The sequence below is a fragment of the Gavialis gangeticus genome, unplaced genomic scaffold (assembly GCF_001723915.1).
Source record: "Gavialis gangeticus isolate Ggan-Ray unplaced genomic scaffold, GavGan_comp1, whole genome shotgun sequence".
Lineage (NCBI taxonomy): Eukaryota > Metazoa > Chordata > Crocodylia > Gavialidae > Gavialis > Gavialis gangeticus.
The window spans coordinates 37,052,786-37,079,599 of record NW_017729032.1 but is presented as its reverse complement, the minus strand read 5'-3'; the positions used below and the strand labels follow the sequence as shown (position 1 = coordinate 37,079,599).

The window sequence follows — 26,814 nt, the reverse complement described above, 5'->3', positions numbered from 1 at the left end:
TTAAAAAATCAAAACCACCCCCCCCCCCCCAAAAACAAAAACAACCAACCCCCTTCCCCCCCAAAAAAACCAACAAAAAAACAAAAATCACCCACCCCATCTTTGGACCTATTAAATTAAGTGTATTTTATACCTTGGAGACATTTCTGGCATTTGGCAAGTTCCTTTAGAACAGCCAGACCAGTGGAATCAAAGAGGTACACCACAGCATGACAAATTTATACAGGTTGAGCATCACTGAAACACACAAAGAAACACTCGCATGATACCTAGAATTTAAGCACTTGAGAGGCTTAAGAGCAGGTTTCGACCTCAAAGAGCTAAACAGCTTTTTGGAGTACAAGAAACTTCAGAGAACCCTTTTCATTTGGAATAAAGACTACACTATTTGGGATATCAACTACTCTACTCCTTAGAAACACTCAAGATTTGAGGTCAAAAACATTCTTTTCAGTACCAAACCCCTCTTTTCATACAATGACTTATTAAATGGTTTGAAACAGTAATGTGAAGGGACTCCTGTTATACCATACTGAGATGACTGGCATGTAAACACCCTGCCATTCTCCCTTAGAAACTATGACAGTTATTCATTTATACTTCCTTTCATTCTAAATACTAAATTCTGAAGAATACCAAAACAGCCTATTTGGTAGTCACAGTTTCAATCAGTGGGAAAAGATAAAGCCTTTTTCCATACGTGTTCTTTCATTACCTGCTTAGGGCAGGTCATGCTGGGAACTCTTCAGGTTAATTAAAAAAAAATTCTAGATTTCAAACCGAAGGAAGGAGTTTCTCTTCCTTTCTTGATCTAACCCAAAATGCATTGCAGAGAAAAGATCTCATCCTACCCTGACATGAAGCTGGCCCTAATTTTCATCTAGAAAAGCCAAGCACGTCCAATATCAAGTCAGACAGGATGATTTTTGTTTCTCAAAATAAACTCACTGCTCCTAACAGTTAGAGCATGCTAGTATGGGTTTCTAGTGCTACCTCACTACAAAAAGGAGAGAATCCTTCCCTGCTGTTTAAATGAATTTATGTACACGCAGCTCCAGTAATCTATGTGCTCCCAAGATTACTGTTAGCCTCACTTGCTGTACAATGTTCACCAGTTTTGCTAGTGTATTCATTCCTGGGAAGATGGTCTCCTGGATATTGCTATACTACTAGAAGTGACCTCTTGTGATAAATTCCAGTTTGCTTGCCTGTCTGTCAGTCACCCATGCAGGACTATAACCCCTTAGTTTGTATTACTAGCGTTTTTTAAACCGAAACCCATTCTACAAGAAAAAGAAAATTCCTTGTGGTTACTGTCCTGACCAGTGGTGCTCAACCTTTCAGCTGTGTGGGTTGGATGAGTGGGAGAGGGCTGGTCTAGGGGCCAGATGCATGTGAGGTCAGTACATATATGCAATCCTGAATATTGGGCAGCTAGTCCCACCATGAACTGATGATCTAGTGTGCAGACCTATGTCACCTGGCCCATGGGAGTGACAAATTTCCAGAACTGTGTGCAACAGGAGAGCAACAATTAATACTGCTACTGCTCCTCCACTGCCAAATTTCTGGAGCTGTGGAAAGCCCTGCAAGCTGAACGAGACAACTCTGCAGGCTGTATCAAGCCTGTAGGCCAGAGGTTGAGCACCACTGGCCCTGACAAATTAACCGTTTATCAAAAAAGCTGATTTTCAGTACACATAGCAGATACAAATGACATGTCCTCAGCGGTATGAATAGGCACTGGCAAGCAGAAAAGGGGGCAAGACTAAAAGGGATTTTGCTGGTGATGAACCATGCATTCCCCCAATTTCTTTTTCCCTACCTGTAGATCACAGAAAAGGTCTTACAACAAAGATACTTCATCATAGAAAATATGTAGTTGCACTTAACTTACTCCACTCATGCTCACAAACAGTCATTAGTAATTACACACATTGTACTACACTGTTCAACAGGCAAATGAAGGCAGGCCAGAGATTACCTGTGATAAGAGCATCCGGTCTTGACTGTTCTTTCCTCCAGGCTGGTACAAACACTGTAACATCTTTGTGACCTCTTTCCAAAAACCAGTCTACAGCTAATTTTATTCCTCGACAAGAAAATACTTCCTTGTTGCCATGGCTGAAACAGACATAAAAGAAACACTTTATACCCTGAATTGAACACAGTGCAGCACACATCTGCTTACTCTCAGATAATGCTGTTAACTCCAACATTGTGCCAGGACTATAGACAGGAATGACTAGACATGTCTGTATACACCCAAAACTATGACATAAATGACATTACAGGACGAGAACTTTGGTACAGGGGGATAGCTTGTTCAGGTTGGCCAGACGGAGCAATAAGGGAAGAGGTACTGCTTTGTATATCAGGGACATATATACTTGACCTGAAGTTCTGAAGAGTGGAGAGGCAGGTTTGTTTAATGTCTCTAGCTTAGATAATATCTTTGGTTAGATAAAAGGAATGAGGGCAATGTCACAGGGGGAAGCTAATCTAGTCAGGTACAGACCATCTAGTCAGGACGATGAATTAAGTTATTTTTAAGTAACTATTATGCAGGCGATGCCACATCTCTATAGGAATGTACTATGGCGACGTAGTATTGGGGTCACAAACCACGATGCCACAGCTATGTTGCCATAGCAACACGCTCCCTTGTTATAGTGACACAGCAGCCAGAAATAACTGTGTGTGGTGTGCACAGCACAGTATACGCTGTTACTACACCATCATTTAGTACTGCCTTTTGGAAGTACTAAGTGGTGGTGCAGTAACAAAGGCGCTGTAGACATGTAGATACGCCCTATGAGAGGCATCCATAGGACAGAATCTACAAGTGTGTAACAATACAGCAGGACCCATACACTCCATCAACTACCTGGGACATGCTTGGGAAAACCTTTTGTTTCAGAAGTGGGAGCAGCTATTTTAGATCTGGTTCTGACTAGGGGACAGAAATTGATTAAGGATCTAAAAGATGGAAGGTAATTTGGGTGCAAGTGATAAAAAATGACTGACTGCTATTCTAAGAAAAGACAGGTCTGAGAGCAGTGGAGTAAGGATAATGGAGTTCAGAAAAGCAACAAAATCATGAAACTAGTAGACAGGGTGTTTGGGGAAGCTAAAGGGTTAAAGGCATGCATATGAGCTGGCAGTTACTGAAAGAGGCTCTGTCAAATGCACAGGAGCAAACTATCCCCATATGAAAGAAAGGTAGTGTCCATTACAACTACCTCAGAAACACTTTACGCACCCGAACATGGCACTTAACTAAGCACAAGCATAAAGAAAAGCACAAACTTGCAAGAATAGAATCAGAAAGGCTAAATGAAAGACAAGATTAGTTTCTCTAAGCAAGGGATGTACCAGGCAACACAAAAAGGTTCTACAAAAAGGAAAAGAAATGGAAGACTTGGCCCATTTCTGAAGAGTAAAATTACAGATGATACTAAGACCACTGAAGTGTTCTGTAGCGTTTTTGCTTCAGCCTCCACAGAAAGTTTAATTGTGAACAGACACCTAACAAAAGTAATTAATTAATTATTAACAACTTTTCTGCCTTTATAAGATCCCCACTACCTCAATTAGTTTGTAGTAGGATTTTGACATATGGCAGAGGGATTATCTGGTGCCAAGGAGGTGTCATTTGCTGGCCAGATTAATTATTAATTATTCATTAATGATTTGGAAGATAGGATTGAGTGCACCCTTAGCAATTTCGCACATGACACCAAGTTGGGTGGAGTTGCAGACACCCTGGAGGGAAGTGCTACATTCCAGAATGATCTTGATAAAACTAGGAAAATGATCTGAAATTAATTTTAAAAAAATCATCATGGACCAGTACAAAGTCCTGCATTGCAGATAGAACAATGTCCTCCACAGATATAGACTGGGAAATAAGGTTGCAGTACTACAGAAAAGGACCCGGTGGTTTATAGAGGATCATAAACTAAAAGCACATTGTTGTTGCAAAAAAACCCAACAACATATTGGGCTACATTAATAGGAACATCATTTGCAAACCAAGGGAAGTGACTTTTACACTCTTCAGCATTGGTGAAACCTCACTGGTCCAGGTTTGCATGTCACTCTGCAGAAACAATGTAAACAAACTGGTGTTCAAAAGAGAGCAACAAAAGTGATTTGAGCCCTGGGAAACATGACTAAGTAGTCTGGAGAAGAGAAGACTGAGGGGGATTCATAACAGTCTTTAAATATCTGAAGGGTAATAACAAAGAGGATGGAGATAAGACCTCTCTATGGCTGCAGGGGACAGGATAAGGAAGAATGGTCTTAAATGGCAGCAAGGAAAATTTAGGTTGGATATACGGAAGAATGTTCTTACAAAGCTGGTTAAAGAATTGGATCAGGCTACCTATTCAGGTTGTGAAATCTCTTTCCTTCAAAGATTATTAGTGCACATTTGGCTGGGCTGATTTAGTTAAGGATGATCCTCTCTTGAGCAGGGGCTTGCACTACATAACCTCCTAAGGTCCCCTACAGCCCTACTTTTCTAAGATGCTAAAAAAAATAATTATTGAGACTAAAAAAACAACTTGAATGGGTTTTGATGAATGTAGCAACAAATATCAAACTGATCTAATTTTCTTTTTCATAGGATAGCTTTCCTAGTGCATAATGGAAAAGCACTAGGTATATGTTAATTTTAGTAAGGTGCCTGCTATGGTGTAATTTGTTATTCTTTTAAGTTAATAAATTACAGTGTAAATGTAAATCACCAAAATGAGGGCACACGACTGGTTGAACAACAGAGCTCAGAGAGCAGCAATCTAAGGTTTGCTGTCTAGACTGGGAAGGCACTTAAAGCAGGGTCCCACTGGGGTCCTGTAGGGTCTGACCTGGTTCCAACCTTACTCATTATCTTCAATGATACTGGACAGGGTTAGAGTCCTTGAGGCCAGGATTAGAATTCAAAATGATCTTGAAAAAAATGGAGAAATGGAAGGAAATAAACTAGATCAGTAGCTGGCAACCCTTCTGAGCTGCAGGCTGCAGCAACCTGGCTCTGATATAATGTGGGCCAGCGGGCTTCAGTGGCATTCCAGCAGCGTTCAACAGTGGGGGGGGGGTTACCTACATTCATGGTGGGCTGGGCACTGGAGAGCTATGTCAAGGCCTGGTGACTGGAAGCTGCATCCAGGCCACAAGCCAAAGAGTACCAGCTGCCCAGCCCCAGTGCAGACCACCACTGCTTGGCCTCAGCCCCAGAGCAGAGAAAGCCCTCTGGCTTGATATGTTGCCAACCCCTGGTTGAAATGCAATTCTGTAAAAGACAAGTGCAAAGCACCTTACTTAGGAAAAAGAAATCAAGTGCACAACTGTGACATGGAGAATAACTGGTCAGGCAGCAGTTTGGCAGAAAATAATTTGGGGGTTGCAGTGGATTGTTAGAGTGGATCACAGGCTACACACTGGTCAAACATGTGATGCTGTTGTGTAATAGGTCAATCTCCTTCTAGAATGTATTAACACTGTATGCATGACAAGGAAGGTAATTATTTGGCCCTGCTCACTGCTGTTGAGACCTCAACTAGAATACTGTGTCCAATTTTAGGCATCATGCTTGAAGACACAGATGAACTGGAACAAGCCCAGAACAGAAGAAAAATACAAAGAGGCTTGGAAAACATTGCCTCTGAGGAAAACTCAGTTTCCTCAGGAAAGAGCAGACAATGTTAACCATCCTCTAGTATGTGAAAAGATGTTACAAGAAAGCTAGTGACTAGCTCTTCTCTATGCCTGCAAATCACTTTGTGTGGACCATAGATTGCCAACCCCTGGTTTAGACAAACATTTGCCAAGGATGCTCAAAGTATGCTTGATCCTGCCTCCTTCCAACCTTCTTTCCGTGAAAAAGAAACAGGAAGACAGGAGTAAAGGGCTACAATCAGGACAGGCAGTTGTCACGCTTGTGATACATTTTATTTATTGTGTTGCGGGCCGATGCAGTCTGTAACAGTTGTCAGCAGCGACTGGGCCTGAAACTTTCATCATCAAAAAAAATAACCTGCCCCTCCAATCAGTTTAAAGCCATGGCTGTTACTACTGACAGCTGTAGAGCTGTGGGGGCTGGTGCCTAGAACCAGATTTGATCATACGCTGAACCATACAGCCATTTTTGTGCACCGACTGCAAAACTCAGAGTTGCTATGGATTCAAATACGCCCCTGTTTAGCTTTGGAGGGAAAAATTATTTAGTATCTCTTGAAATACCTAAAATACTGCTACCAAGCAGGGGATCATGATATCCACCTCCTTTGTAAAGCACATTACGTGAGTTAGGTATTAGCACAATGATCACGTGTGGATATTAAAGAGCCTGCAGCACATTTCCAAAGAATCAGGTATGCTTGTTCCAACTACTGGCCAAATTCTAGTTAGTTTATTCTACATAACTACCTAAGGCTAATTTGTAGTAAAAAGCAGTTTTCACTGCTAGTAGTAAAGAACTGTATCTCACTGTTGTTTAAAAGAACATCTGTGATTCTCTCCAAAAGCAGTCCAGAAGTCCTGACCTCAGTAAAGGCCATGAGAGTTTTAGTGATGATATAATCTGGTTATGAACCTAGCAAAAACCATAGGATGTTAGTAGAGAGGGAAGGTGTTTATGTTATAAATAATGCCTGAAGCATATGTAAGGTGGCAGAGGTACACAAATTTTAGCTACCTTGTAGAGCAAGCAGGCAATTATGAGCTATCAAAGGTTTTGTTTTTGTGACTCCCCAAGCGCAGTTGGACCTGGTATTACAATTTGTAATTGAACCACAAGAATTTAAGATAATTGACAAGAATATTTATGACAAAAGTGTCTCTAAGAGTAAAATATATAGTGTTTGTGAATACTGCTGTCCTGGGCAGACTTGCTTCTGCCTTTGTTGGTATTGATTCACTTCATCAATTGTTTCATAGATGTGATAAAACAGGAGATTGAGAATTTGTTTTTTCCTCTTTTAGTTTTCGCTCCTGTACAATTACTTGGAGCATAGAAGAGAAGCATTTCTACTTCTTTGTCCGTGAAAATGATTTTTCAAAATATCTTTAAAAATGGCAGAAGTAGCAAGCTTTCAAAGAGTAAATAAAGGTGCAGTACTGCAGGTGGCTGGGAGTTATATTGAGTAAGCGTTAGGACCTATTGTAGTAGTCTACCTTGGTGCTGCTTGTAGAGACAACTTGACCTACTGTATGTACTCAGGAGAATGGAGGCAAAAATAAGTTCCTTGTCCTCCTGATGAAGTGCACATTTCCTCTTTATACTCCTGTTATGAAAAGCTTTCCCACCCACTTATTTCTCTCCTGTCTTCTTACAGCCACATTTACACACAATCAGTTGGGTAGTTTATTTTAAGATAGGACAATAGTAAATAATTAACTTTTTCTCTGGAGCTAACACACTGAAGTGCTGCCTAATAGCTTGCATAGTTAGGGACAAAATACCTAATAAAACACTTCTGCAACCTCTGTTACTTTGCTAGTAGACATCTACAAAGAGCGGCTATGCATTTTAATCACAAGGTAAACTTTAGACAGCAGTGGTATACAACTGAAATGATGACCAGATGAGACACTTGTATGACTTCAGAGCAAATGTATATCCATTGCCATTTTTAAATGTATAAGATAGTTGAAGGTATAAACATTTGTTTAAAAAAATATATAGGTCCAGTCATTTCTATAGACCCCTTCTCTTTGCGTAAGAGAGTTTCTTTCTTGGGAGAGATTTTATTCAGGTATGAATATACAGGTTTTTTTCATGGAACATAATTTAGGAGAGACAATGATGTGATGTTAGGAAGTCCTTTCCTTCTCAGTATTGACTCCAATGTTTTCCCCATATACCACAGGAAGTAAGAGAGTAGTGCACACAATATAATGCATAAAAAGCATTTCACAATGGATCTGACCATTGAACAATTTTGTCCAGCATCTTATTTCTCACAGTAGTTAGTATTAGGTGTTTCAGAGAAAGAATCCTTGTAATGAAAAGTTACAGTATAAATTTATCTGTGGAAGTTCTCTTAATCCCCTCAAAGCTTCACTTATAATCCAAAATGGGAGGATTTCTGTCCTTTCACAAACTTTGATTGAATATAGCAACCCACAATAATTTGCTATCTTTGTAATGCTTTTTTTTTAAATAACCCTGCTACTTCCTTAGCTTCACTGTTACTGAATTTCACAAAAATTGTGTACTGTGTGAAAATGTATTTCCTTGCATTTCTTTTGAATCTAGTGCACTTCCGTCTATTTTGGGAGAAGCTGTATGAAAAAATAAACATATTCCAGGCAGTAAATTTTTGTCAGCATGATAACAGAGAACTGCTTCAGTACACTGAAGTCTTAAAAATATACAGCACACACAGAAATTACTATTGTTTTAAAGTTGAAGTTTGCACACATCAGATTGTATGTTTATCTTATGATTATTAGAAAAGTCCTTAGATAAGTTATTGGAAAACTGCATTTCTAAATTCTTCTCTTTCAACAGCGTATCTGCCAGACTGCATATTAAACTTTTGATGCATGAAATGTTTATATATTTAGTAGGTTTAAAGTGATTTATAACTTACAAAGGACTTTCCTGTATAATTTTTTTAATGCAGCAAAATTAGACAACCTGAAAAAACACATATTTCTTTGGTGATCGTTGTCAAACCTAGATGAAAGCATGGGGACAGATTGTCTTTTAATCTTCCCTTTTTCCCCATTTGGGAATGCAGTCCTCTCCCTGCCATCTCCCTTGCACCTGAGACTGTTTGTAGATTTTGCCCTGCCTTGTTTGGCACAAGGGGTCCCATCACCAGCACAGAGCACAGCAGGATGTCTTGCAAGGTAAGAGCACTCTCAACCAGGAGAGCTTCAAAACATATTTTAAGAAAAGTTTCAACTTGGACTGCCCTCAGGGACCTCAGCAAAAAAGTGATCTGCAGGCATGCTACTGGAAAGACAGAATTTGGGACAAAAGTGTCAAAATTAGCAACATGCAAATAAAATCCCTAATTTAATTTAATAAAAGCAATGATTTGAGCCCCCTGCAGGCAACAGCAGCTCTCTCAGACTGGCCACTAATAATTCATTTTTGCCTGCTGCAGTCAGTCTCATGCAAGAAGTCCTTTCCTTCTGTGTGGGAAGTAGCCTTAGACTAAAATTGGCAGCTGTTTTCAGGAACAGTGAATGTGGTTACACAAGATGCTAAGTGTGCAGTAGCCTAATAATACTGTGCAGTACCGTGTCACAACACAAACAGTGTTAACATGCTACTGCTCGGTAGCGTCACTAAGGTGGTGTTCAGTGGCACTACTGCACAGTAACTCTGGTTACAGCACAGTTAGTACTTGATTATACAAGTACTAAAATAAATGCATAGTAACCACTGTGCACTAATAAACATGTAGATGCACCCACTGAGGACAAACACTGTCAACTGTTAGTGCTTACAGTTTGTATTTCCCTTGAACAGAAAGACTAAATCAATAGCAATGTGAAAGCTAAAATAATTTAAGGAAACAAATCTAAGGTGTGCAATAGGTCCAATGAGCATTCACTAAAGCAGGGGTGTCAAACCTATGGCCTGTGGGCCAGACTCAGCCCACAGAGCCTCTCTATACAGCCCACCATGCTACCAGAGGGCAACAGAAGGGGTGCCCTTTGGCCTTGTGAGGCAGCAAGTCACTGTTAGATCCTGCACGCCCCCCAACTCCGCCTCTCACCGGACCCTGTGCTCCTGCTGGACCCTATACTCCATCTACTCCTGTCTTGTTGGACCTTGAAATGTGTCCCACCCCACCCCTTGCTTTGTAGGACCCTGCATTGCCAGCCTCTGCCCCTACTGGACCCTACATTGTGCTTCCATCAGACCCTGTGCTGTGGCTGCTGCCAGAAGCTGCACCAGCCCTGCTGCTGTTGCACCTTGTCCCCTGACACCAGACTCCATGTGTCCACCATAGTCCAGATCCAGCTGAGGGCTCCTGGATTTGACACCCCTGCACTAAAAGGTCCTAACCTGCAATGCACCAACTCATGAGCTGACAGCTCTGTTTGACAGCTCCCAAAGATATCTTTGTACAGCTTGGCAAAAAAGTATGCTATAAGCCAATTCAAATCCTTCAGGCAATACTTGATGATAAAACCTGCAATACAAAAGGACTGATTAATTTGTTATCTTTAGCTTAGAAGACTAACTACAAGAAAATCCACCTCAAAGTATTTCTTTAAGCATGAACAAGAGTTGTACTGAAAGCATCAGGACTATTTAAATCATGAAGGCTTTCCACTGCTGCAGATCTTTATCTAGAATCTCCCCAGACATTTGTTTCTGCAACCACCCTTTCTAAATCTCTTAGATGGAAATTAGAATCATAAAGCAGTAGGGCTGGAAGGGACACCGGAGGTCTCTCAGTCTAACACTCTGCCTGAGATCCCCATCCAAATCTTCCCATACAAAACCTTGTCTAACCTATTACTAAAACTACACAAATCAGCTCTGTCAGTCAAACACATCTAAAAGCACAACCTCTTAACTTGCCACAGGTAAAGCAGAGGGATAATTGGTGCCCACAATCCTGCTGCTGCAAGAGTTAAAATATGCTCAAAAGATCCAAGGAGGAAGGCCAGGTGCTCCATAACAGAGGAAGGCAAAACCTCCCTACAGTCCCTACCAATCTGGCTAGGAAGTAAAATTCCTTCCCTATCCCCAACATGGTTGTCAGTCTGACCCTGAGTGGAAAGGTAAGATCCTCTAGCCTAGACCCCCCAGATTTTAGTCATACTAGGAGCACTGGCACACTCCAGTCAAAAACTCCAGTCTTGACTGTAGCCAACACCAAATGCTTCTGATGAAGGCAACCCACCTCTCCCCTCCAAACCTGACACACAAAGCCAGAAGTGTCAGGGAGAACGCTTTCCTGGTCCCATGCAGCAGGCAGGAAAACCCAGAAACATGGGAACTGCCCAGAGAAGAGTGTAGGTATAGCTACACCTAGATCATCCCCGACTAGTACTAGTCCAACCTCTTCTTGAACACCTCCAATGATGGAGATTTCACAACCTCTCTAGGCAGCCTATTAGCAATTCCTATTTAGGATTTATTCAGTGCAATAATCAAATACTATCTATCAAATATTATCAAGTAAATATTTCTTGCCTGTGGACACAGCAACACAGAAAAAAGCATAAAGACCACATCATGATCTCCTATGAGGACAAAAAGGTGGGGAAACTGCGCCTTCCAAGATCTCACTCATATCTTTCCCTCTCCCACAAAGAACAGGCATAATTTATTTTCCTGGGGCTACAGCAAAAATGGGCATGAGATAGTATGGCCCCGTGGCACTAGCCAATTAAATTAATCAGGACTGCAAGTATGGCTGAATGGTCAATTGACAATCCACAGATCCTAGGTACTCCTAGTGTACAAAAAAAAAATAGATAAAAGGAACTGGCAAATCTTATCCAGAATGCCTTCCTGCATGAGCTTCCAAAATGCCTCTGACTGTAAAAGAAGGACTATAACCCTACTGCTGTTACTGGCATATTCCATGTTATCAAACCTCCCCCCCCCAACGTAAAACCTGATTCTTTGCTGCAGCATTTTACTGATAATGTTTTACATCATAGTAAGCTCTACATTGGTATGTGACTCGCTTTCAGGACTGGTTAAGAAATAAAATGAAGGCACAGATATCTTAACTGATCACATAACGAGCCAAATGTATATTAAAGAAAGATGCCAGGTCCTGAGCTGCTTCTGCAAGTACCCAATACAGTGTATAGGTAAGGACATCTTGTTTTATTCCCCTCTTCCTCATCTAATTTGTGCTGGTTAATCTCCATGTGCAGATTAGAAAAGCCCGAACTGTATGCTAGGTGCTAATGCCACCTAGGGGTCGTTCTAGCTTTAAAAATCTGATGCTACTTACAGTCAGGGCTATGGATAGCCAATGCTTCCTCTATCCCAGCCAGGCTCCAAGAGCAGGGATAAAAGCGGTTCGTAATTTTTTAAAATCCTGCAACCTACCTCCAGCACCCTGCAGAACCCTAGAGTCCACCTCCTGCCCAGCCTCCAATTTTTCTCCCCTGAACTCTATGCAGAGCCTCACAGTGTATCACCTTCATGGCTTGGTAGTGAGAAATGCTGCAGACACCCAAACAAGATCTACATGCAGTAGCTCCAGAAAAGAACACCTACACAGAGGTACAAGTCAAGTAACTAGGTTAGTCAGAGACCAGATTTACATTGCCGGTGTGCCAGGAAAGGTGCCACAGAGCAGTGGCACCTTTCCTGGAAGATTTGGTTCCAATAGTTGAAAGTATTAAGAAACAATAAAGCAACAAAACTATAACAATATCTTCTGGTTTGGAAGATTGTTTTAATTGAAACAAACCACTTGAAACAGTGTACAAGTATGTAATGAATTTTTAAACAAAATTGGAATGCATTTTAGAAGACTTTGGATCATTTCTGGTTAGAATAGTAGAATAGATCTTGCTTGTGTTAATCTGAATATAACCAGTTTTAAAAGGTATGCTCACTTAATTTCAGCTAGGTAAGGGGAGACAAGGAAAAGCATATGAGGAGGAAAGTCCTTGAGGAAAAAACTTAAACAGATACATAATTTAGGCAACACTCAGTTTAGAAAGAAGACAGAGTCCTGCATCCATAAGTCAATTACAGTAATTTAAATCTACTGAAAATATCTAATCGCTATAAATACAAGACAGCTCTGTACATATATTTAATTTCAATCTGTTTCCCAGAAAATTGAATTAAGAACTAAATAATCTTACATGCTTTAAGGCCTGAAGTTTCTTCTACCAAGTGTTATTACAAAGCTATTGAGGAGGTTCCTTATCTTACCAAAACACTAAAATGGCACACTTTTTTCCAAAATCCAGTATGACTGGCTAGGACGGGGTGGGCAAAATATGGCCTGCGGACCGGATTCAGCCTGTGAGACCATTCTATCTGGCCTGCGGGGCCCCTAAGAAAAAATTGAAAATTAAAATTCATTTGTTCTTGGTTCCTGTCAAAAATGACAGGAACCAGGACCAGTAGGACCCAGGGGAATCCTTAGCAGGCTCCTGCAACAGCAGGGCCTGCCCAGCCCGGCCCCACCCCCCCTCAGGCTGCCACCTCTGCCCCTGTGCTGCCCAGCGCGTGAACTCCGGGCGGGCAGCAGCAGCAAACACTGCCCGGCACAGCAAGTGGGGGGGGGCCGCATCTGCTGCAGCACAGCCCCAACAGGCAAGCCCAGAGCGGGTGTGGGGCCCAGGCTGGCAGCAGGGTTAGGTTAGAAGCTGGTGCTGAGAGTGGGGGAAAAGCAGCCCCTCTCCTGTCCCGTGGCTGGTGCCCTGCACTGCAGCTGCTCACAGCCCACGTGGGGCTGCCTGAGCCTGCTCAGAACAGCCCTGTGTGGGCTGCGAATGGCTGTAACAGGGAGTGTGGGTCACAGGGCGAGTGAGGGGCCACTTTTTCCCATGCTCCGCACCAGCTCCTTCCCTGCCGGCGAGCAGGGGGGTTGGTGCTGTGCACTGCCCCCTGCCTGTACTGCAGGGCTTGGGGGGCACTGGGAATGAGCGGGCGTGGGAGGATGGGGCCCACACCAGTGGGCTAGGGCCAGCGCCAGCAGCGCCTAGAGCAGGGTGGCAGGAGTATGGGGTCCCAGCTGGCAGGTGCTCTGTGGAGCCAGGCCAGCTTCCCCTTCTCCCTGCTGGTGCAGCCCAGCCCAGTTCCACAGACCTCTGCCAGCCTGTGCCCCGCTTTGGTCCCCACTGATGCTGGCCCTGGGACACTGGTCCCGAGATGGTGACTAGGGGTTGGGGCACCTGTCAAGGGGCGGGGCTACCCATGAAGCTCTCAAAATCTTGCCAAAACTGGGTAAGCAGCCCTCCACCTGAAATAATTGCCAGCCCCTGGGCTAGGACAATCCTTGTGCTCTGTCCAATTAGTTACTCACCAGTCCTTCATCCACGTGCCCACTGAAAGCACGGCCACCTAAACTCTCTGACATCCCTCATTTCAGATTCTTAAGTACATCTTTTCCTAACTCCTCCTTGCCTAGTAAAGCAGGCTTAGACACCCATCTGTCCCACCAACAGTAATTTCCATAGGCATAGTTAGATGATAAGTGAGGATGAGCACTCAGTGTATGAATACGTCTCTCTCATTGGATTAATGAAATTCTGGAGATACAGTAGTGTAACAGAGGGCCTTTTTGGGGCCGATTTCCCTGTGGCCCGCCCACCTGTTTCTGAGCTAACCGCCCACCGTGCCTCGTTGTTAATTAATTAATTGATGTTAATTAAGCAGGAGGCTGCCCATTTCTTGCCCTGATGCCAGGGGGCGCTCTGTTCCTCCCCTACACTGCAGCCCAAGCCTCGCAGGTGGCATCCAGATGTTATCAATATCACTGGCCCTACACTGGGCCCTAGAATCCTGCTCTTTGAACCCCACCTGGATCTCTCCATTCAGGCAGCCTATTCCACCCTCATTCCAGGCTGCACAGCTCTCTGAGCTGCTTCCCCCTTATGGGTGTGGTCCCCTGGGACCTTTGGCTCTACTAGTCCTGGCCCACCTCCAGGCCAGTCAGAACTCCAGGCCCTCAGCTCTGGGCATCCCTCACAGTGGGCCCCTGGCCCTTCCACTCTTCTGGTCCAGGCCCCAGCATGGACCAATCAGGGGATGTCAAGACAGCTTTGGGTCTGTGGCTCCACTCTCTCACTGAGGTCCACCTGCCAGACTCTACAAGGGGGTAACACACCCAGTTGTGAGAGCTGGGGTTAAGGCACCCTGACCCACTTTTCACCGGGGTGATAATTGGCCTGGCATTTCCTGGGGGCTCCCACGCCACTGAGAGCCCCACCAGGCCACCCACTCCCAGCAGGGTGCAGTTTTAGGTCATACCCAGGACCAGGAGCCTCCTGACCATCCCCTACAGCTCCTCCCTTACCTCCGGTTGATAACAGCAGCCCTGCAGCCAGGCAATGTTGTTGCCTGCCTTCCAGCACCAAAATGCCCTGTTTATATGGGCAGCCTTGAATCCAAAATGGTTGCCCTCATCAGGCACCTGCTAGCCGCTGTCTTTAGGCCCTTAAAAGTGGCAGGCACCTATAGTGTCCTGCCACAAGTAGTCTCAGGAATTGCCATAATATCTAGTTCAATATCTTGTCTACAACAGTGGCCATTACCCAACACTTTGGAGGTAGAGTAGATCACTGTGGAATAACCTACCCAAAAGGAAAAATTTCTTTCTTCAATTAGTTTTTGATTAATACTCTGAAGCAAGAAGATTCGCATCCCATCTCTTTTAAATTTATAACAGTATATTATTATTTTTGTAACTGGATGTAAAAAATACCCATAGAAATTCTTGCTAAATGTTTGGCCTCAGTGACATCTGGCGGTATGAGTGCCAAGATTAATTAAGCAGGACATTAAAAATAAAAAAGGATTTTCTTTTGCATTTACAGTTTGAAAGACAAAAAATTTAATTAGCTGTTTCTTTGTTTTTATGTTGTAATATTGTCCCTTAACCTAGATTTGTTAGATCCATTGCTGCCTTGTTTAATCTCAAGAGATGCAAGTAATTTTACATCATCTGTAAAGTTAGCCACCTTGTTGTTTAATATATTAATTGTAAATTTGGAAAAAGTAAACTAAGTGGAGAGATGTAATAGCAGAAGCAGAGGGACTTGCATAATTAACATGTGGTTGCAGTTACTACAATAGCGTAAATCACTGTACTCCGACTGACAGACTCAATCTGAGCACTCAAGATGCCATCTGGGTTTCCATACATATGGTTGAGAAATAACCATACCATGACTATGCAAACAATAAATAATGGACAGTTTTTGATAAGTAATGAAATAGCACATCAGCCCTCTAGTTGCCTGCAACAGTTCCGTTTTCATATACATAAAACAAATGCTTCATTGCCACATACCTCATTGCCACATTGCTGCCATCAATTACTATTGGCCTCAGGTTGTCACCATCCTCTGTCACATCCTCCTGAAGTGGGGACTCAGACCTCTGAGACTCTATGGAAGATGCTTCACGCATTACACTAGTGTTAACATTACTTACAGTCTGATCAGTTTCAGTTTTATTTCCAAGTTTGACAAGTTCTCCCAAAATATCATTGATTAAAGCATCAGTACCAAGTTTACTTAGAACAAGTTGAACCTGTTCTTCAGAGTAACCTAATTTAAGTGCAAACTCCAGTTTGGTTTGATATTCTTTCATCGCATCAGGGGGCTTCTTTACTTCCTTAGATACTATATGAGCCTCCTCAAGCTTAAAGTCTTGCAGGATTTCATTACGCTTTAATATATGAGGCTTTAAGCAGGGAGATCTGCACAGCTGTCGGTGAGTCTTAGGCAACAAGCGTGATTCTGATGCAGTGTTATTCAGTCTTTCTGATTCATTATCAGAATTTGTGCTCTCTTCTGAATCACAGCTGGAACTTCCAGTCTCTTCCGATGCCTCCTTGTCTGCATCTTCCTTCCTGGAGTTTACTTTATCCATTGTTGGTTTCTCCACCATTGACCAAGGTACAATTGCATTTATTTGTGTGTCAGTGTTCCCCACATAGAGATGGCCTAGGTCATGCCCTAGGTGATCCTTCAAGCCCATGAAGCTGCTGCATGTACTTGACTCCACTTTGCTGTTTTTCCTGTACTTCTGAATATAAAGTGTTCCGTATTCCTACAGAAAAAATAAAAACGTTGGCACCAGTTACCTCTTACTGTGGGTGATTGTCTTACTATTACCTTGGGATTTTGTTTTCTGCCACCTCAAAAATATCCTTATTTTGGATGTGTTTTTTAAAATAGTTCCTAGGAAATCTGCAAAGTGTAACAACACTTCAATCCAACAGAAGTGTCCAATAAAGGTAACTCTATTTCATTTAGAAACTAAGCATTTTCCTGCAGTTTTCATAAAACATATCTATTTCTAAATTAATGAATAATATAAGAAAAAAAATTCAGATTTTTAATGTTAAGTTATAAATTGTGCAAAAATACAATGAGTACAGAGGAAGGGGAAACAAAAACACTAGAAAATTGTTTACTATAACTTCAAAAGAAGGGACCCTTCTGTCTAGATTTAAAATAAATGTGATAATCTGACATGTTCAGAAAACATTACTGAACAATGGCATAAACAATAAATACAGCTATAAAATAAGAGTACTACTGCAGAAAAGCTTTTTAGACTAAATAGCTCAGACCTTCCATTTACTAAAAGGTTAACTAGTATATTACTACCTTATTGGCCTAATTAGGCAAATATGCTTAAGTCGCATCATACGGAAAGTAAGCTGATGATGGAATAACCAAACATCAGCCAGCTCCGAAACAGCAAATTAATTCAAGTGGGTAAACATCCCCAACATATTTCTAAATTGTGTTATAAAGCATAGACCAAATCAGAAAAGCCTCTGTATAGTCTCTAGGGAGCTTTGCTTTAATAATGAGTGTAGTACTTGGCTCAATATGCAATTCCAAAATCCAATGAAACAGGTTTCCTCTGATGTCAATGGGATACACTTCAGCCCTCAAGAACCCCATCTAGAAAAAAAAACACTTAAATATTGACTTCAACAATGAGACTACATTTTTGCTAAAATTTTGTCATGGTTGCAGACATTTTGCTGAATCAGCAGCTAAAAGCTGGAGATGGGAAGAATGTGGGAAAAATGGAACAAAGCAAGCTGTAGTTTCTGCACCTCAGAAAATCGTGTATTAGGTTTACTGAAGCAGTTTCCCAGATTTTTTTCAGATACTTCCATAATCTATATTTAAAGGGAAATGAGTACTTCATTTACTTTGTTTTGCTCTCTCAAATGAGAATTCAGGCAGAGGGTAGAATTGCTTCTTTTACTAAAAATGAAAGATATTTTACTCTTCTTGTTAAAGAGGACTACACTGTCCAGCTGTAGCTTTAAACGCAACAAAACTTTATACTAGGGGAGAATGAGCTGAAAACAAGAAACAGCACTTTGTGTTCTGACAGGGCAACAAATTAAGTGATGTACACGTGTAAATGGGAGAAATTGAATTTGTCCTATATAGCGTGACTAAATTTGGCCAAAGTCACCCTAAGAAAAATCAGTTTAAACAATTCCATACTAAATCCTAAACACAATTCCATATCTGTATCCTATTAGAAACAATCCATACCTGACATACAAAGTCTTTTCCATGAGAGTAAACAACTCTCTCCTATTAAATTAGTAGGTATATATTGTTAAGAATATCATCATTTGCACAGTATATATTCCATTTGCTAAGGGAAAAAAAAAAGATCTGAATGTATGTATAGAAACTGATGCGGGCTTTTCTCAAGACAAATGGGAATGAAGTGAGTAAGCCATCCATGACTAGATAAAAATGGGTTTTAAATGCATTAAGTGTTAAGACATCTCCGTGGCAGCAGAGCTTTTCAGTGAATAGCTGTATTAACTAAATTGTTCTACCAAATAACTTACCATTTTTGGTTTAATACCAAGCAGCAATTTTTTCTGACTAGTTTAATGTAATTTGGACCAATAGAAAGAATATATTCTACTTTGATTTCTACATTGGCTCGATTTAGTTAGAAGTGAGTGAGATTGATACTCTCTCATAGGATATCAGTAGTCAATGCTAGGTCCTCTTTACATGGAGGTTTATGAGTTCAGGCAATACTGCAGATTAAATACAAGGGGAATTTAGGAAGTGAATCTTTACACATGGTGATTTATTAACTACTGTAATATACTTGATAGCATAGTGCCAGTAACAAATCACAACAATATCCCAATAAAAGGATACAGTTAAAAACCCACACAGTGGGCCTTCATAGAACTGCCACCAAAAAGTACCTTAAACAAGAAAAACCTATTGGAAGTGAGGCTGCCTAGCAACCAGTCTTTAGTTGCTAGGATGCACTCCTTTAACATGCCATCATGAATGCTAGCACAGTGAAAGAATAATTTGGTATGAACAAAAGCCCATGAAAAAGACTGGGACTTAAGTGCGTCTGGTTTACCCTCTGAGAACAATGCAGCTGCCAAACCAATCTGGAAGCTCCGACATCATTGTTCCATAAACCCCACAATCTGCTCTGACTGGAGGAAGTATATTTAAAATCGGCAACATTTTTAAGCTGGACTGAAAAGTTGGGTTGGATGATACACTGCTGCAACAGAATACACTAAGGTAGATGTGTCACTACTCAAATCCTTGCACAGTGAAGTACCAGTTAGCACACTTAACTAAAAGTGGTATTTTTCATTTGGACCTTAATTGAACAGGAGAAACACATCCTGATATGTATAGACTAAAAAAAATGTTTTATATTAGTCAAGCTAAACTAATATGGTTCTTTCTGAAGTTCTATCCCAAATATTTCTCTTTAACATTTTTAAGAAGTCTTTAATTGTAACTATAAAAACAAACATAATATTTTCCCAGTTTAACACAAATGAGTGACAGAGCTATAAATGTACTGAGGATTAGACATATCAAGCACATACAAATACCTAACTTTGTTTGGAGGGCTCATACACTCAAATGTATTGCATGTAATAGTATGAATCCATCACCAATGAGCTTTGTGCTTATGGGTTTCACATGTTTGCCTTACTCTCTACCTTGCAAAAAAAAATAACTGCCTCATTTGTGTAACACTGCCATTCTCTAAAAACTGTTTGAAGAAGTTGCATCAGTAGCAGCTTTCAATCTACTGCAAAGTTTTGTCAGGAAACTATCATAGTAAACCAGTTGCTAAAGTAGTAAGTTCACTACAGACATAAAGCATAAGGATTTGAAATATTTTGACATCTTACTTTTAATTTTTGCTTAATCAGTATGTGATTCCTGCCGTCAGGCCTGTGCCCCACGTGCAAATTCTGCATATCTACAAATTTTACAATGTCTGTTATCTCCACCCATACCATTTGTGATAAGCAGCAAAGAATTTGCAGTAGTATAACCTGAGAATGTTAAGACTCGAGTTTCCAACCCGATGTTCTGTGTGACATTCACTGATTGAAAATCAGATCTTACAGCTCAGTGCTCCAGGAACTGATTATTTTACTTGGAGCAAGATAGCAAAGAATGAAATGAGACTCACTCTACCTGAACAAATTAGCCCACATTACTTTTTCACTCTTCCCACCCCCCATCAAATACCTGTTGCAAACAAAAAGCCCCAAAAAACAGGAAAATAAACCTGAAACAGCAGAAACACTGAACATGAAAAGAGCCACACATTATTTACAACAAAACAAGCAACTGCTTTGAAATATTTTCCTAGACTTGTTACCTAGATGAAAATCTCCCTTGTGAACTTTGACTGCCAATGTATGTATAATAACTGCATGAACAATGAGTAGCAGAAATAAGCCTGTTAAGAATAAGATTACTATACTTGTTGGTTATACTTGCAGTGCAGTTAAGTAATAGCTTTGGTAGGTATAAAAATGTAAATATAATATAGAAGTCACCCAGGTTAACCTAGAGAGATGAATGACGATCACTGCAATAAGATGGGATCTTATTTGAATGTGCACATAGTTATAAATCACCACATCAAAACTTTTAAGGACTTAGATTAAATTATATTAAAAATGCAAAAAAGAAACCTATAAAATAAAATGTGGCCTAATATTTTACATTAGCTCCCTTTTTTATAGAGAGTTTAAATATTATGTAAATCAAATAACAAAGACACATACTTGTTCAGTCAAGGATTTATACTTAGCACTGTGGAGGAACAAAATGCTACTACGTTATAGAATTGCATTCTTTTTCCATTTACAGTTCTTCAACTTCAGTAACAGACCTACTTTCCATTAAACACCAACAAGAACCACCTCACTGACTCTTTTGCATAAAACCCTTCTATTTCTCAAACGGGACAGAAACAATTAGATCATCCAGTCTTTTAGTACATATAATGACAATGTTCCACTTACAACTGAAATTTTTATTTGTAGTTTACTGCAGACTTAGTACATGGAATAAAAAAGAAAAAACACAAAGAAATTAAGTGGGGAAATAGTGTATTTTGTGGCAAAATGTTTGTAAAAGCAACTACATTTGTCCTTAAAAGAACCTCAATGTTTTGAAAAGGTAAATCTTACAACAGATAACTAATTCATTTTGTTTTCATGCAAAAAATATTCTTAGTTTTTTAAAACAGCAAACAGCAACTATTTGTACCTCAAATTATTAAAACACCGCAACCATTTGTCCTGAAAACTGTATAGGCTATTAAGACAGAAGCCAGTGTACTTGTTCTCAAATGGCAAAGATATTGCAACAATGCAAATAAAATAATGAATATGTAATAAATACCTACTGCTGTAGTTTCTGTATATTTAATTACCATTGTATTTTAGCGAGCGCTGTTGTCTGCATCGCTCTATCTAACAAAGGAAGGATGTCCCATTGAACAGATTGGTTAATGCTCTGGGGCAACAGATGTCTACTGGAACTGCAGGAGACCAGCAACTGGTGGCCTGCCCATCTTCTGAAAACTTTCAATAGACTTATGCATATGTTCACACAATAGGGCATGTGGTAGAAATGCAAACCTCTTTTTAACCCTTTTATGTGCTCTCCTTCCCTCCCAACTGATATATGAAGGTCTTTGTTTTTTTTTCTTTAGAGGATCCTTGGAACACTGCCTCACGGAACATACACTGTTTGTTATTTAGCCTAATATCTGAACCCAAAGCATAAAACAGAATAGATTTAAAATTTCATCAGAATATGCTGGTTAATTCTGCAAGCGTAAGAACATCACTCAAAGCACAAAGTCTTTGACCACAACATACAAGTTTGTGAGAGTAGCTCAAATGAACTGATGTTACATCATACTCTAAATCCATCCCAAACACAGCCACTGTACCACAGTGATGTTCTACCTAATTTTAGGAAACTTACTACATTTTGGTGAAATTTCATAAACTGGGCAAACATGCATAAAATCTATATTTTCACCCAAAGGAAAAGTAAATCAAGCACTGTATATTTGCAAGAAGGGCTAAAACTTTGAACTTAAAGCTGGAGTCACCAAAAATGTACAGAAAAATTTAGCCCTGTTGAAGTGTTCCACCTCTCATTTTCACCCTCCCAAAATCCAGCACTATTGGTGCTCTTAGAAGTTCCTTACTTGACCATATCAAATTAATGATCAGCCTTTCATAACTTATTCTTCAAATGGAATTTTAAAAAGAGATTCCAAAGTTTGGAAATTCCAACGGGTGTGCATGCTGTTTACGTTGCTCAAAACTGAAACCAACACACTGAAATGTCAGAACAGTGAAATTGCTCAATCCTGCAAAGAGAGTGCATATACTTACATTAACTGGAAAACACACAGACATTGGTTTCTTGTTGCAGTTCCAGAAGCAACTCCTTAACACGATTTCAGCTGCAGACTTCAGGGAAGCAAGCAGAACAATGAATGGTTGAACAGATGGAATGGCAATGTCTTTGCTTAACCTATTACTGAGTGGAATAACAGCCAATCAGAGGCCAGAAAGCTCACAATTAGTTGGCCAGGCAGATGCAAGGCAACCTCCATACCCTGCGTCAGGTTTGTAGGTTTCTAAGATAAGCAAGTTGATGTCATTCTCAGGGTCTGCCCTGGGCAGCATGTGTATTAACGAGGGGTGTGCAGCAACAATAGGCCATACAAAGGAGACTAGCAGGCAGCTGCTGTATGAGAGCCAGAGTCATTAGGGAGCAGGCTGCCAACAAGAAACACCTGGCTTGAGCAGACTTCAGCTTTTGCTCCTTGCTTCTAATTCATGAAACAAAGAAAAGAATTATTTTTAAGTAGTAAAAGTTGTTAGTTTCTATTAAATAAAAATTCTAAAGCATATAGCCTTGTCTGCTACAAAGAACCTTTAGGGTATAGTAGAAGAAATAAAAATACAGAAATGGAAATATCACATTAGTAGTTATGTACCTTTTCCCATTAATAAAACAAATCATGAAATAGGAAAGGAGCTAACATTATACCCTGAAATACATCCAAAAGCATTTTTTGAATTTCCTGAAACTTTACTTTTATGTGCCAGTAAACCTAATGAACTAGCATTTACTCACAACTGAACATAATACTTAGTGTAACTATTTCAGTCCCAATATAAAAACAGAATAGATACATTTTAAAACTAAAAATATTAATTTCAATGGTTGAATATTGGATTTTGCTAACTAATGGCATTAAAATATTAAAAAGCTGACACAAAGAAACAACAAATTATTCTAGCACCACTATAATAGTGACTCATCTCTATTTGCCCATAAGAGGAAAACCTCTTAATCAACAGATTAAATCCTGAAGCCAAAAAAAGGACTTTCTAGTTCCTGGCAGTGTATACAGATGAAGAAATAGCTAAACAAATATTTTGGAAGTTAAGTCACTACCTGAGCTCATTTAAAAAATCTTCCTTCTTGTGGAGGTAAACTATTTTGAAATTAAAGAAAAATGTCCCAAACGTAATTCTTAATAAATATATCAGGTTTGGCAACATGACTGCTTAGTTTTGAGGTTATGTAAGAAACAGAAAAATCTGGACATATACATTTTGGACTTTTTTTTTTAGCTTTGTTTTTGTTCAGTTAAGATTGAGTACATCATTTTCTAGAACTCTGCATTTTACCAATTTTCATTCGGACTGAATATTAACTGACTTTCAGATGCATTCAATAGGCATATTGAAGATTGCGAATTGGTAGCTGTTTGCTTATTCTTTCAGAGGAAATCTACTGGGGAACATCTACTGTGATTTAAAAACATCAGAGAATGCAAATCTCTGCATTGTTAGAGCTCATTAACTGTAATAATTTTTTACTTTTATCTGGAATTTTAAATGTGTCAGAATAATAAATGAATCCATGTGCCACTGTAATACAAGACTAACATATTTACTGGATGCTCAGATTTAGAGATCTAAAGCTAATAATAATAATAAACCAAAATACAATGCCTGTATGCAATCTATCATACAACCACTAAAATAGCTACTATCATTACTATTTTGAAGTTTTTAATTCAGAAGCTGGAGGAGTCTTCTCACTAATTTCTGCCACTATGAACACAAAGAATGAGAAAAAGCTACCCAAGAGCACAGCAGGAAGCCTGATCTCCAGCACTGGATTAAGCTTCTTTGCAAACACCAAATAAAAGCAGTGATCTGAAAAAGCTAATCAGTCCCTGCTGTGGTATTTAGACTACCCCAGTTGCGGGTATTGGATAATGTTAAGCATATTAAAACATCTGTAGGTGAAATAAGGAGCCAGTCTGGTTTACCTAGTCTAAAGGCACTGACCTCAAATGCAAGTAGCATCACTTTTCTAGCCCTTGGCTCAACAGCTGTCTAAGTAGAGCCAAACACTTTTATATGGTTATAGAAATGTTTATTTTGGCAAACAGTACACATGCTGTACTCTGAGTACAGGCAAAACTCTAAGGCAAACTTGGGAAACATAATGAAAGTAGTGGACTTGTGGATCGGTCTATACACACAAATGCACAGTCATGCAGGTGGACAGCCTGACTTAAAGGCTGTATTAAATACAAGGTTACTAATTTTCAAGAATCACGTCCTCACTATATATTCATGCACAAGAAGCTTTTTAGATCTCATGCCTAATAAAAAGCAAACTACATCACCTTCAATTCATCTCCAGGCCAACGTTGTTTTGCAACTTCTGAAAACAATCAAGATCAAAATAGATGTTTAACATGGTAGGATAAAGCCTTCATGTTATATTTTCCGCGAATAAATCAATATAAACTACTTTGACAAAATGCAATAGCATTACATTTAAATATAATTCTAGGTTTATAATGATTTAAACAACTGACTAACATTTTTGCACAACTTGATCATTTCCTCTCCCAAACAATTTTCCTAAATCTTCCTTAAAAAGAAACTTTAAAAAGTGCCCAAGGTGTACAAGATGTCAGAACCATTTTATTAAATCCTGCTCACAGTGACAGAAATGCACTCATATGAGGGATTTATCCAGTACATTAGATTTCCTACTGGGAACAACAAGGGCAACAAAGAAACCTTAGCGGGAAACAATGTGGATCTCTTGTCACATCTGTGACAGGGTATAATAGCATTACTAGAAAGTACACAGTGCAGATGAACAAAGAAAGCTCTACTTCTGCTGCTCAAACCTTCAGCAAGCTAACCATACTAGCTAGCTCCTATGGCTATACTTAAAATACAGTACAGGAAATTAATTGGCTTTGAGCAATCATTGAAATGCAGCCTACATGTTCAATGATTCTTTGCATTTTTAGCCCCTTCCTGATCTTGAGAAGCCAGTGGTTCTATTCTGTGCATCTCTACAAAGATTAGATACTGTATCACCGCTCATTAAGGCCCTAACATTTTTTTATTTAAAAAGTTAGTAGATGTTAAGTACCACCACAAATAACAAGAATTAGATATAGATAACTAACCCTGAATAACAGCTGGACACCAGAGAGAAAGGAGATTTCAGAATGGCACAGAGCAAAGCAAGGGGGAGTATGCTAGAGTCTCTTAGAGGAAACGCAGGCAACATGAATCTCAGAAACGTGTGAAGCAGCAGGGAGGGAAGAAGGCTCTCCCACAATTCTGTTAGGTATGAAAGACACCCTGGGGAGGATTGAAAAAGGCTGAGAGAGGGAGTGTTGAGAAATTCAGAGAGTGTCAGGCTAGGGACAGACATTCAGAAAGCCTGAGCCTGAATTGATTCAATCTTTGCAGGTTAGTCTAACCTGCTAGGCTAAACCAGTTTGTAACCATTAAGGCATCCCCTCTGGACTGAAAGAAATGCAGACACATGCCTGCAGTGGCTCAGGCTAGAAGCCAGGGGGCACTAGAGCAGCCCTCCTCCCTTCCAGAGTGCTGAGCTGATAGGGGCACGGCCAGCCCACCGCAGGATGCTCTGATTAGGGAGGGGTTCCCAGCCCCATTACTGACCAGCCCAGCAGGAAACTGATAACACAGTGTTTATCACCCCTAACTCATTGTTTATCACCCCATTAAGAAAACAACAGTGGGACATTATCAGCTACCTGTTGATTCTGCCTTTGTCCTGTCTGGTACAGCACAGACTATAGCCAGCATGTGGTCTGCTAGCTAATGCTGTGTGTTTGTGTAAGGCAGAGGGGACAGCAGAATTCCTGCTTGGAGGAGTGGAGGAGAAGGCACACAGATGCCTTCAAGATCTGCCAGAGCTGCAGCCATGGAGTAGAGCGGAGGGCCCAGCTCTGCTGTGGAGCAGACAGCCCCACCCAGCCCAGTCCAGAGACCATGCCGGGATGCTGGGGGAGTCTGGTTTATCTTAAACCAGCAAGGGGTCTGGGACAGACATTGCATAAACTGGTTTGATCCAGACCAGTTAAGTCAGATACCATATTCAACCAGGTTTATCTCAAATCGATTTTAGCTATTTTCAAACCGGTTTATGTGCACTGAACATCTGTTCTGTTACAGGTTTAAACCAGTTTCTGACCCCTTAAACCCATTTATCTGTAATGTCTGTCCTTAGCCAGGGTGGCCAAGCGGATGCAGGCAGAAGACAGAAAGGTATTACTAAAAAAAGCTCAGCACAGTCTTCCAAGTTCCAGTAAACTCCTGTTGCTTCGAACACATTAAAAACAAAAGGCTATTTTTTTTTCAAAGAAATGATCTTAACACACACATAAGATGAACATTTTTTTCTGTTATTGTAATCTGCTAGAGGTGTTGCTGTACCATAATGCAAGAAAGA

The 26,814-nt window shown here is 40.4% G+C and overlaps 1 protein-coding gene across 3 annotated transcripts in view; it reads right to left on the bottom strand.

Moving 5' to 3' along the window:
* The window catches only part of ZC3H12C (zinc finger CCCH-type containing 12C), a 33,672-nt gene extending 8,816 nt beyond the window's left edge, over nucleotides 1–24,856 (bottom strand). The window contains exons 1-4 of one of the 3 annotated variants that reach the window (XM_019525151.1): nucleotides 24,713–24,856; nucleotides 22,389–22,831; nucleotides 15,975–16,738; nucleotides 1,985–2,124 (exon numbers count right to left, since the gene is read on the bottom strand). In XM_019525151.1, coding sequence (XP_019380696.1) covers nucleotides 1,985–2,124; nucleotides 15,975–16,738; nucleotides 22,389–22,412 — 928 coding nt within the window. In that variant the 5' untranslated portion in view covers nucleotides 22,413–22,831; nucleotides 24,713–24,856. Of the gene's footprint in view, nucleotides 1–1,984; nucleotides 2,125–15,974; nucleotides 16,739–18,216; nucleotides 22,832–24,712 lie in introns of all 3 variants that reach the window. The other 2 variants (XM_019525152.1, XM_019525153.1) reach the window with 2 other exon arrangements.
* Between the last annotated feature and the right edge of the window lie 1,958 nt (nucleotides 24,857–26,814).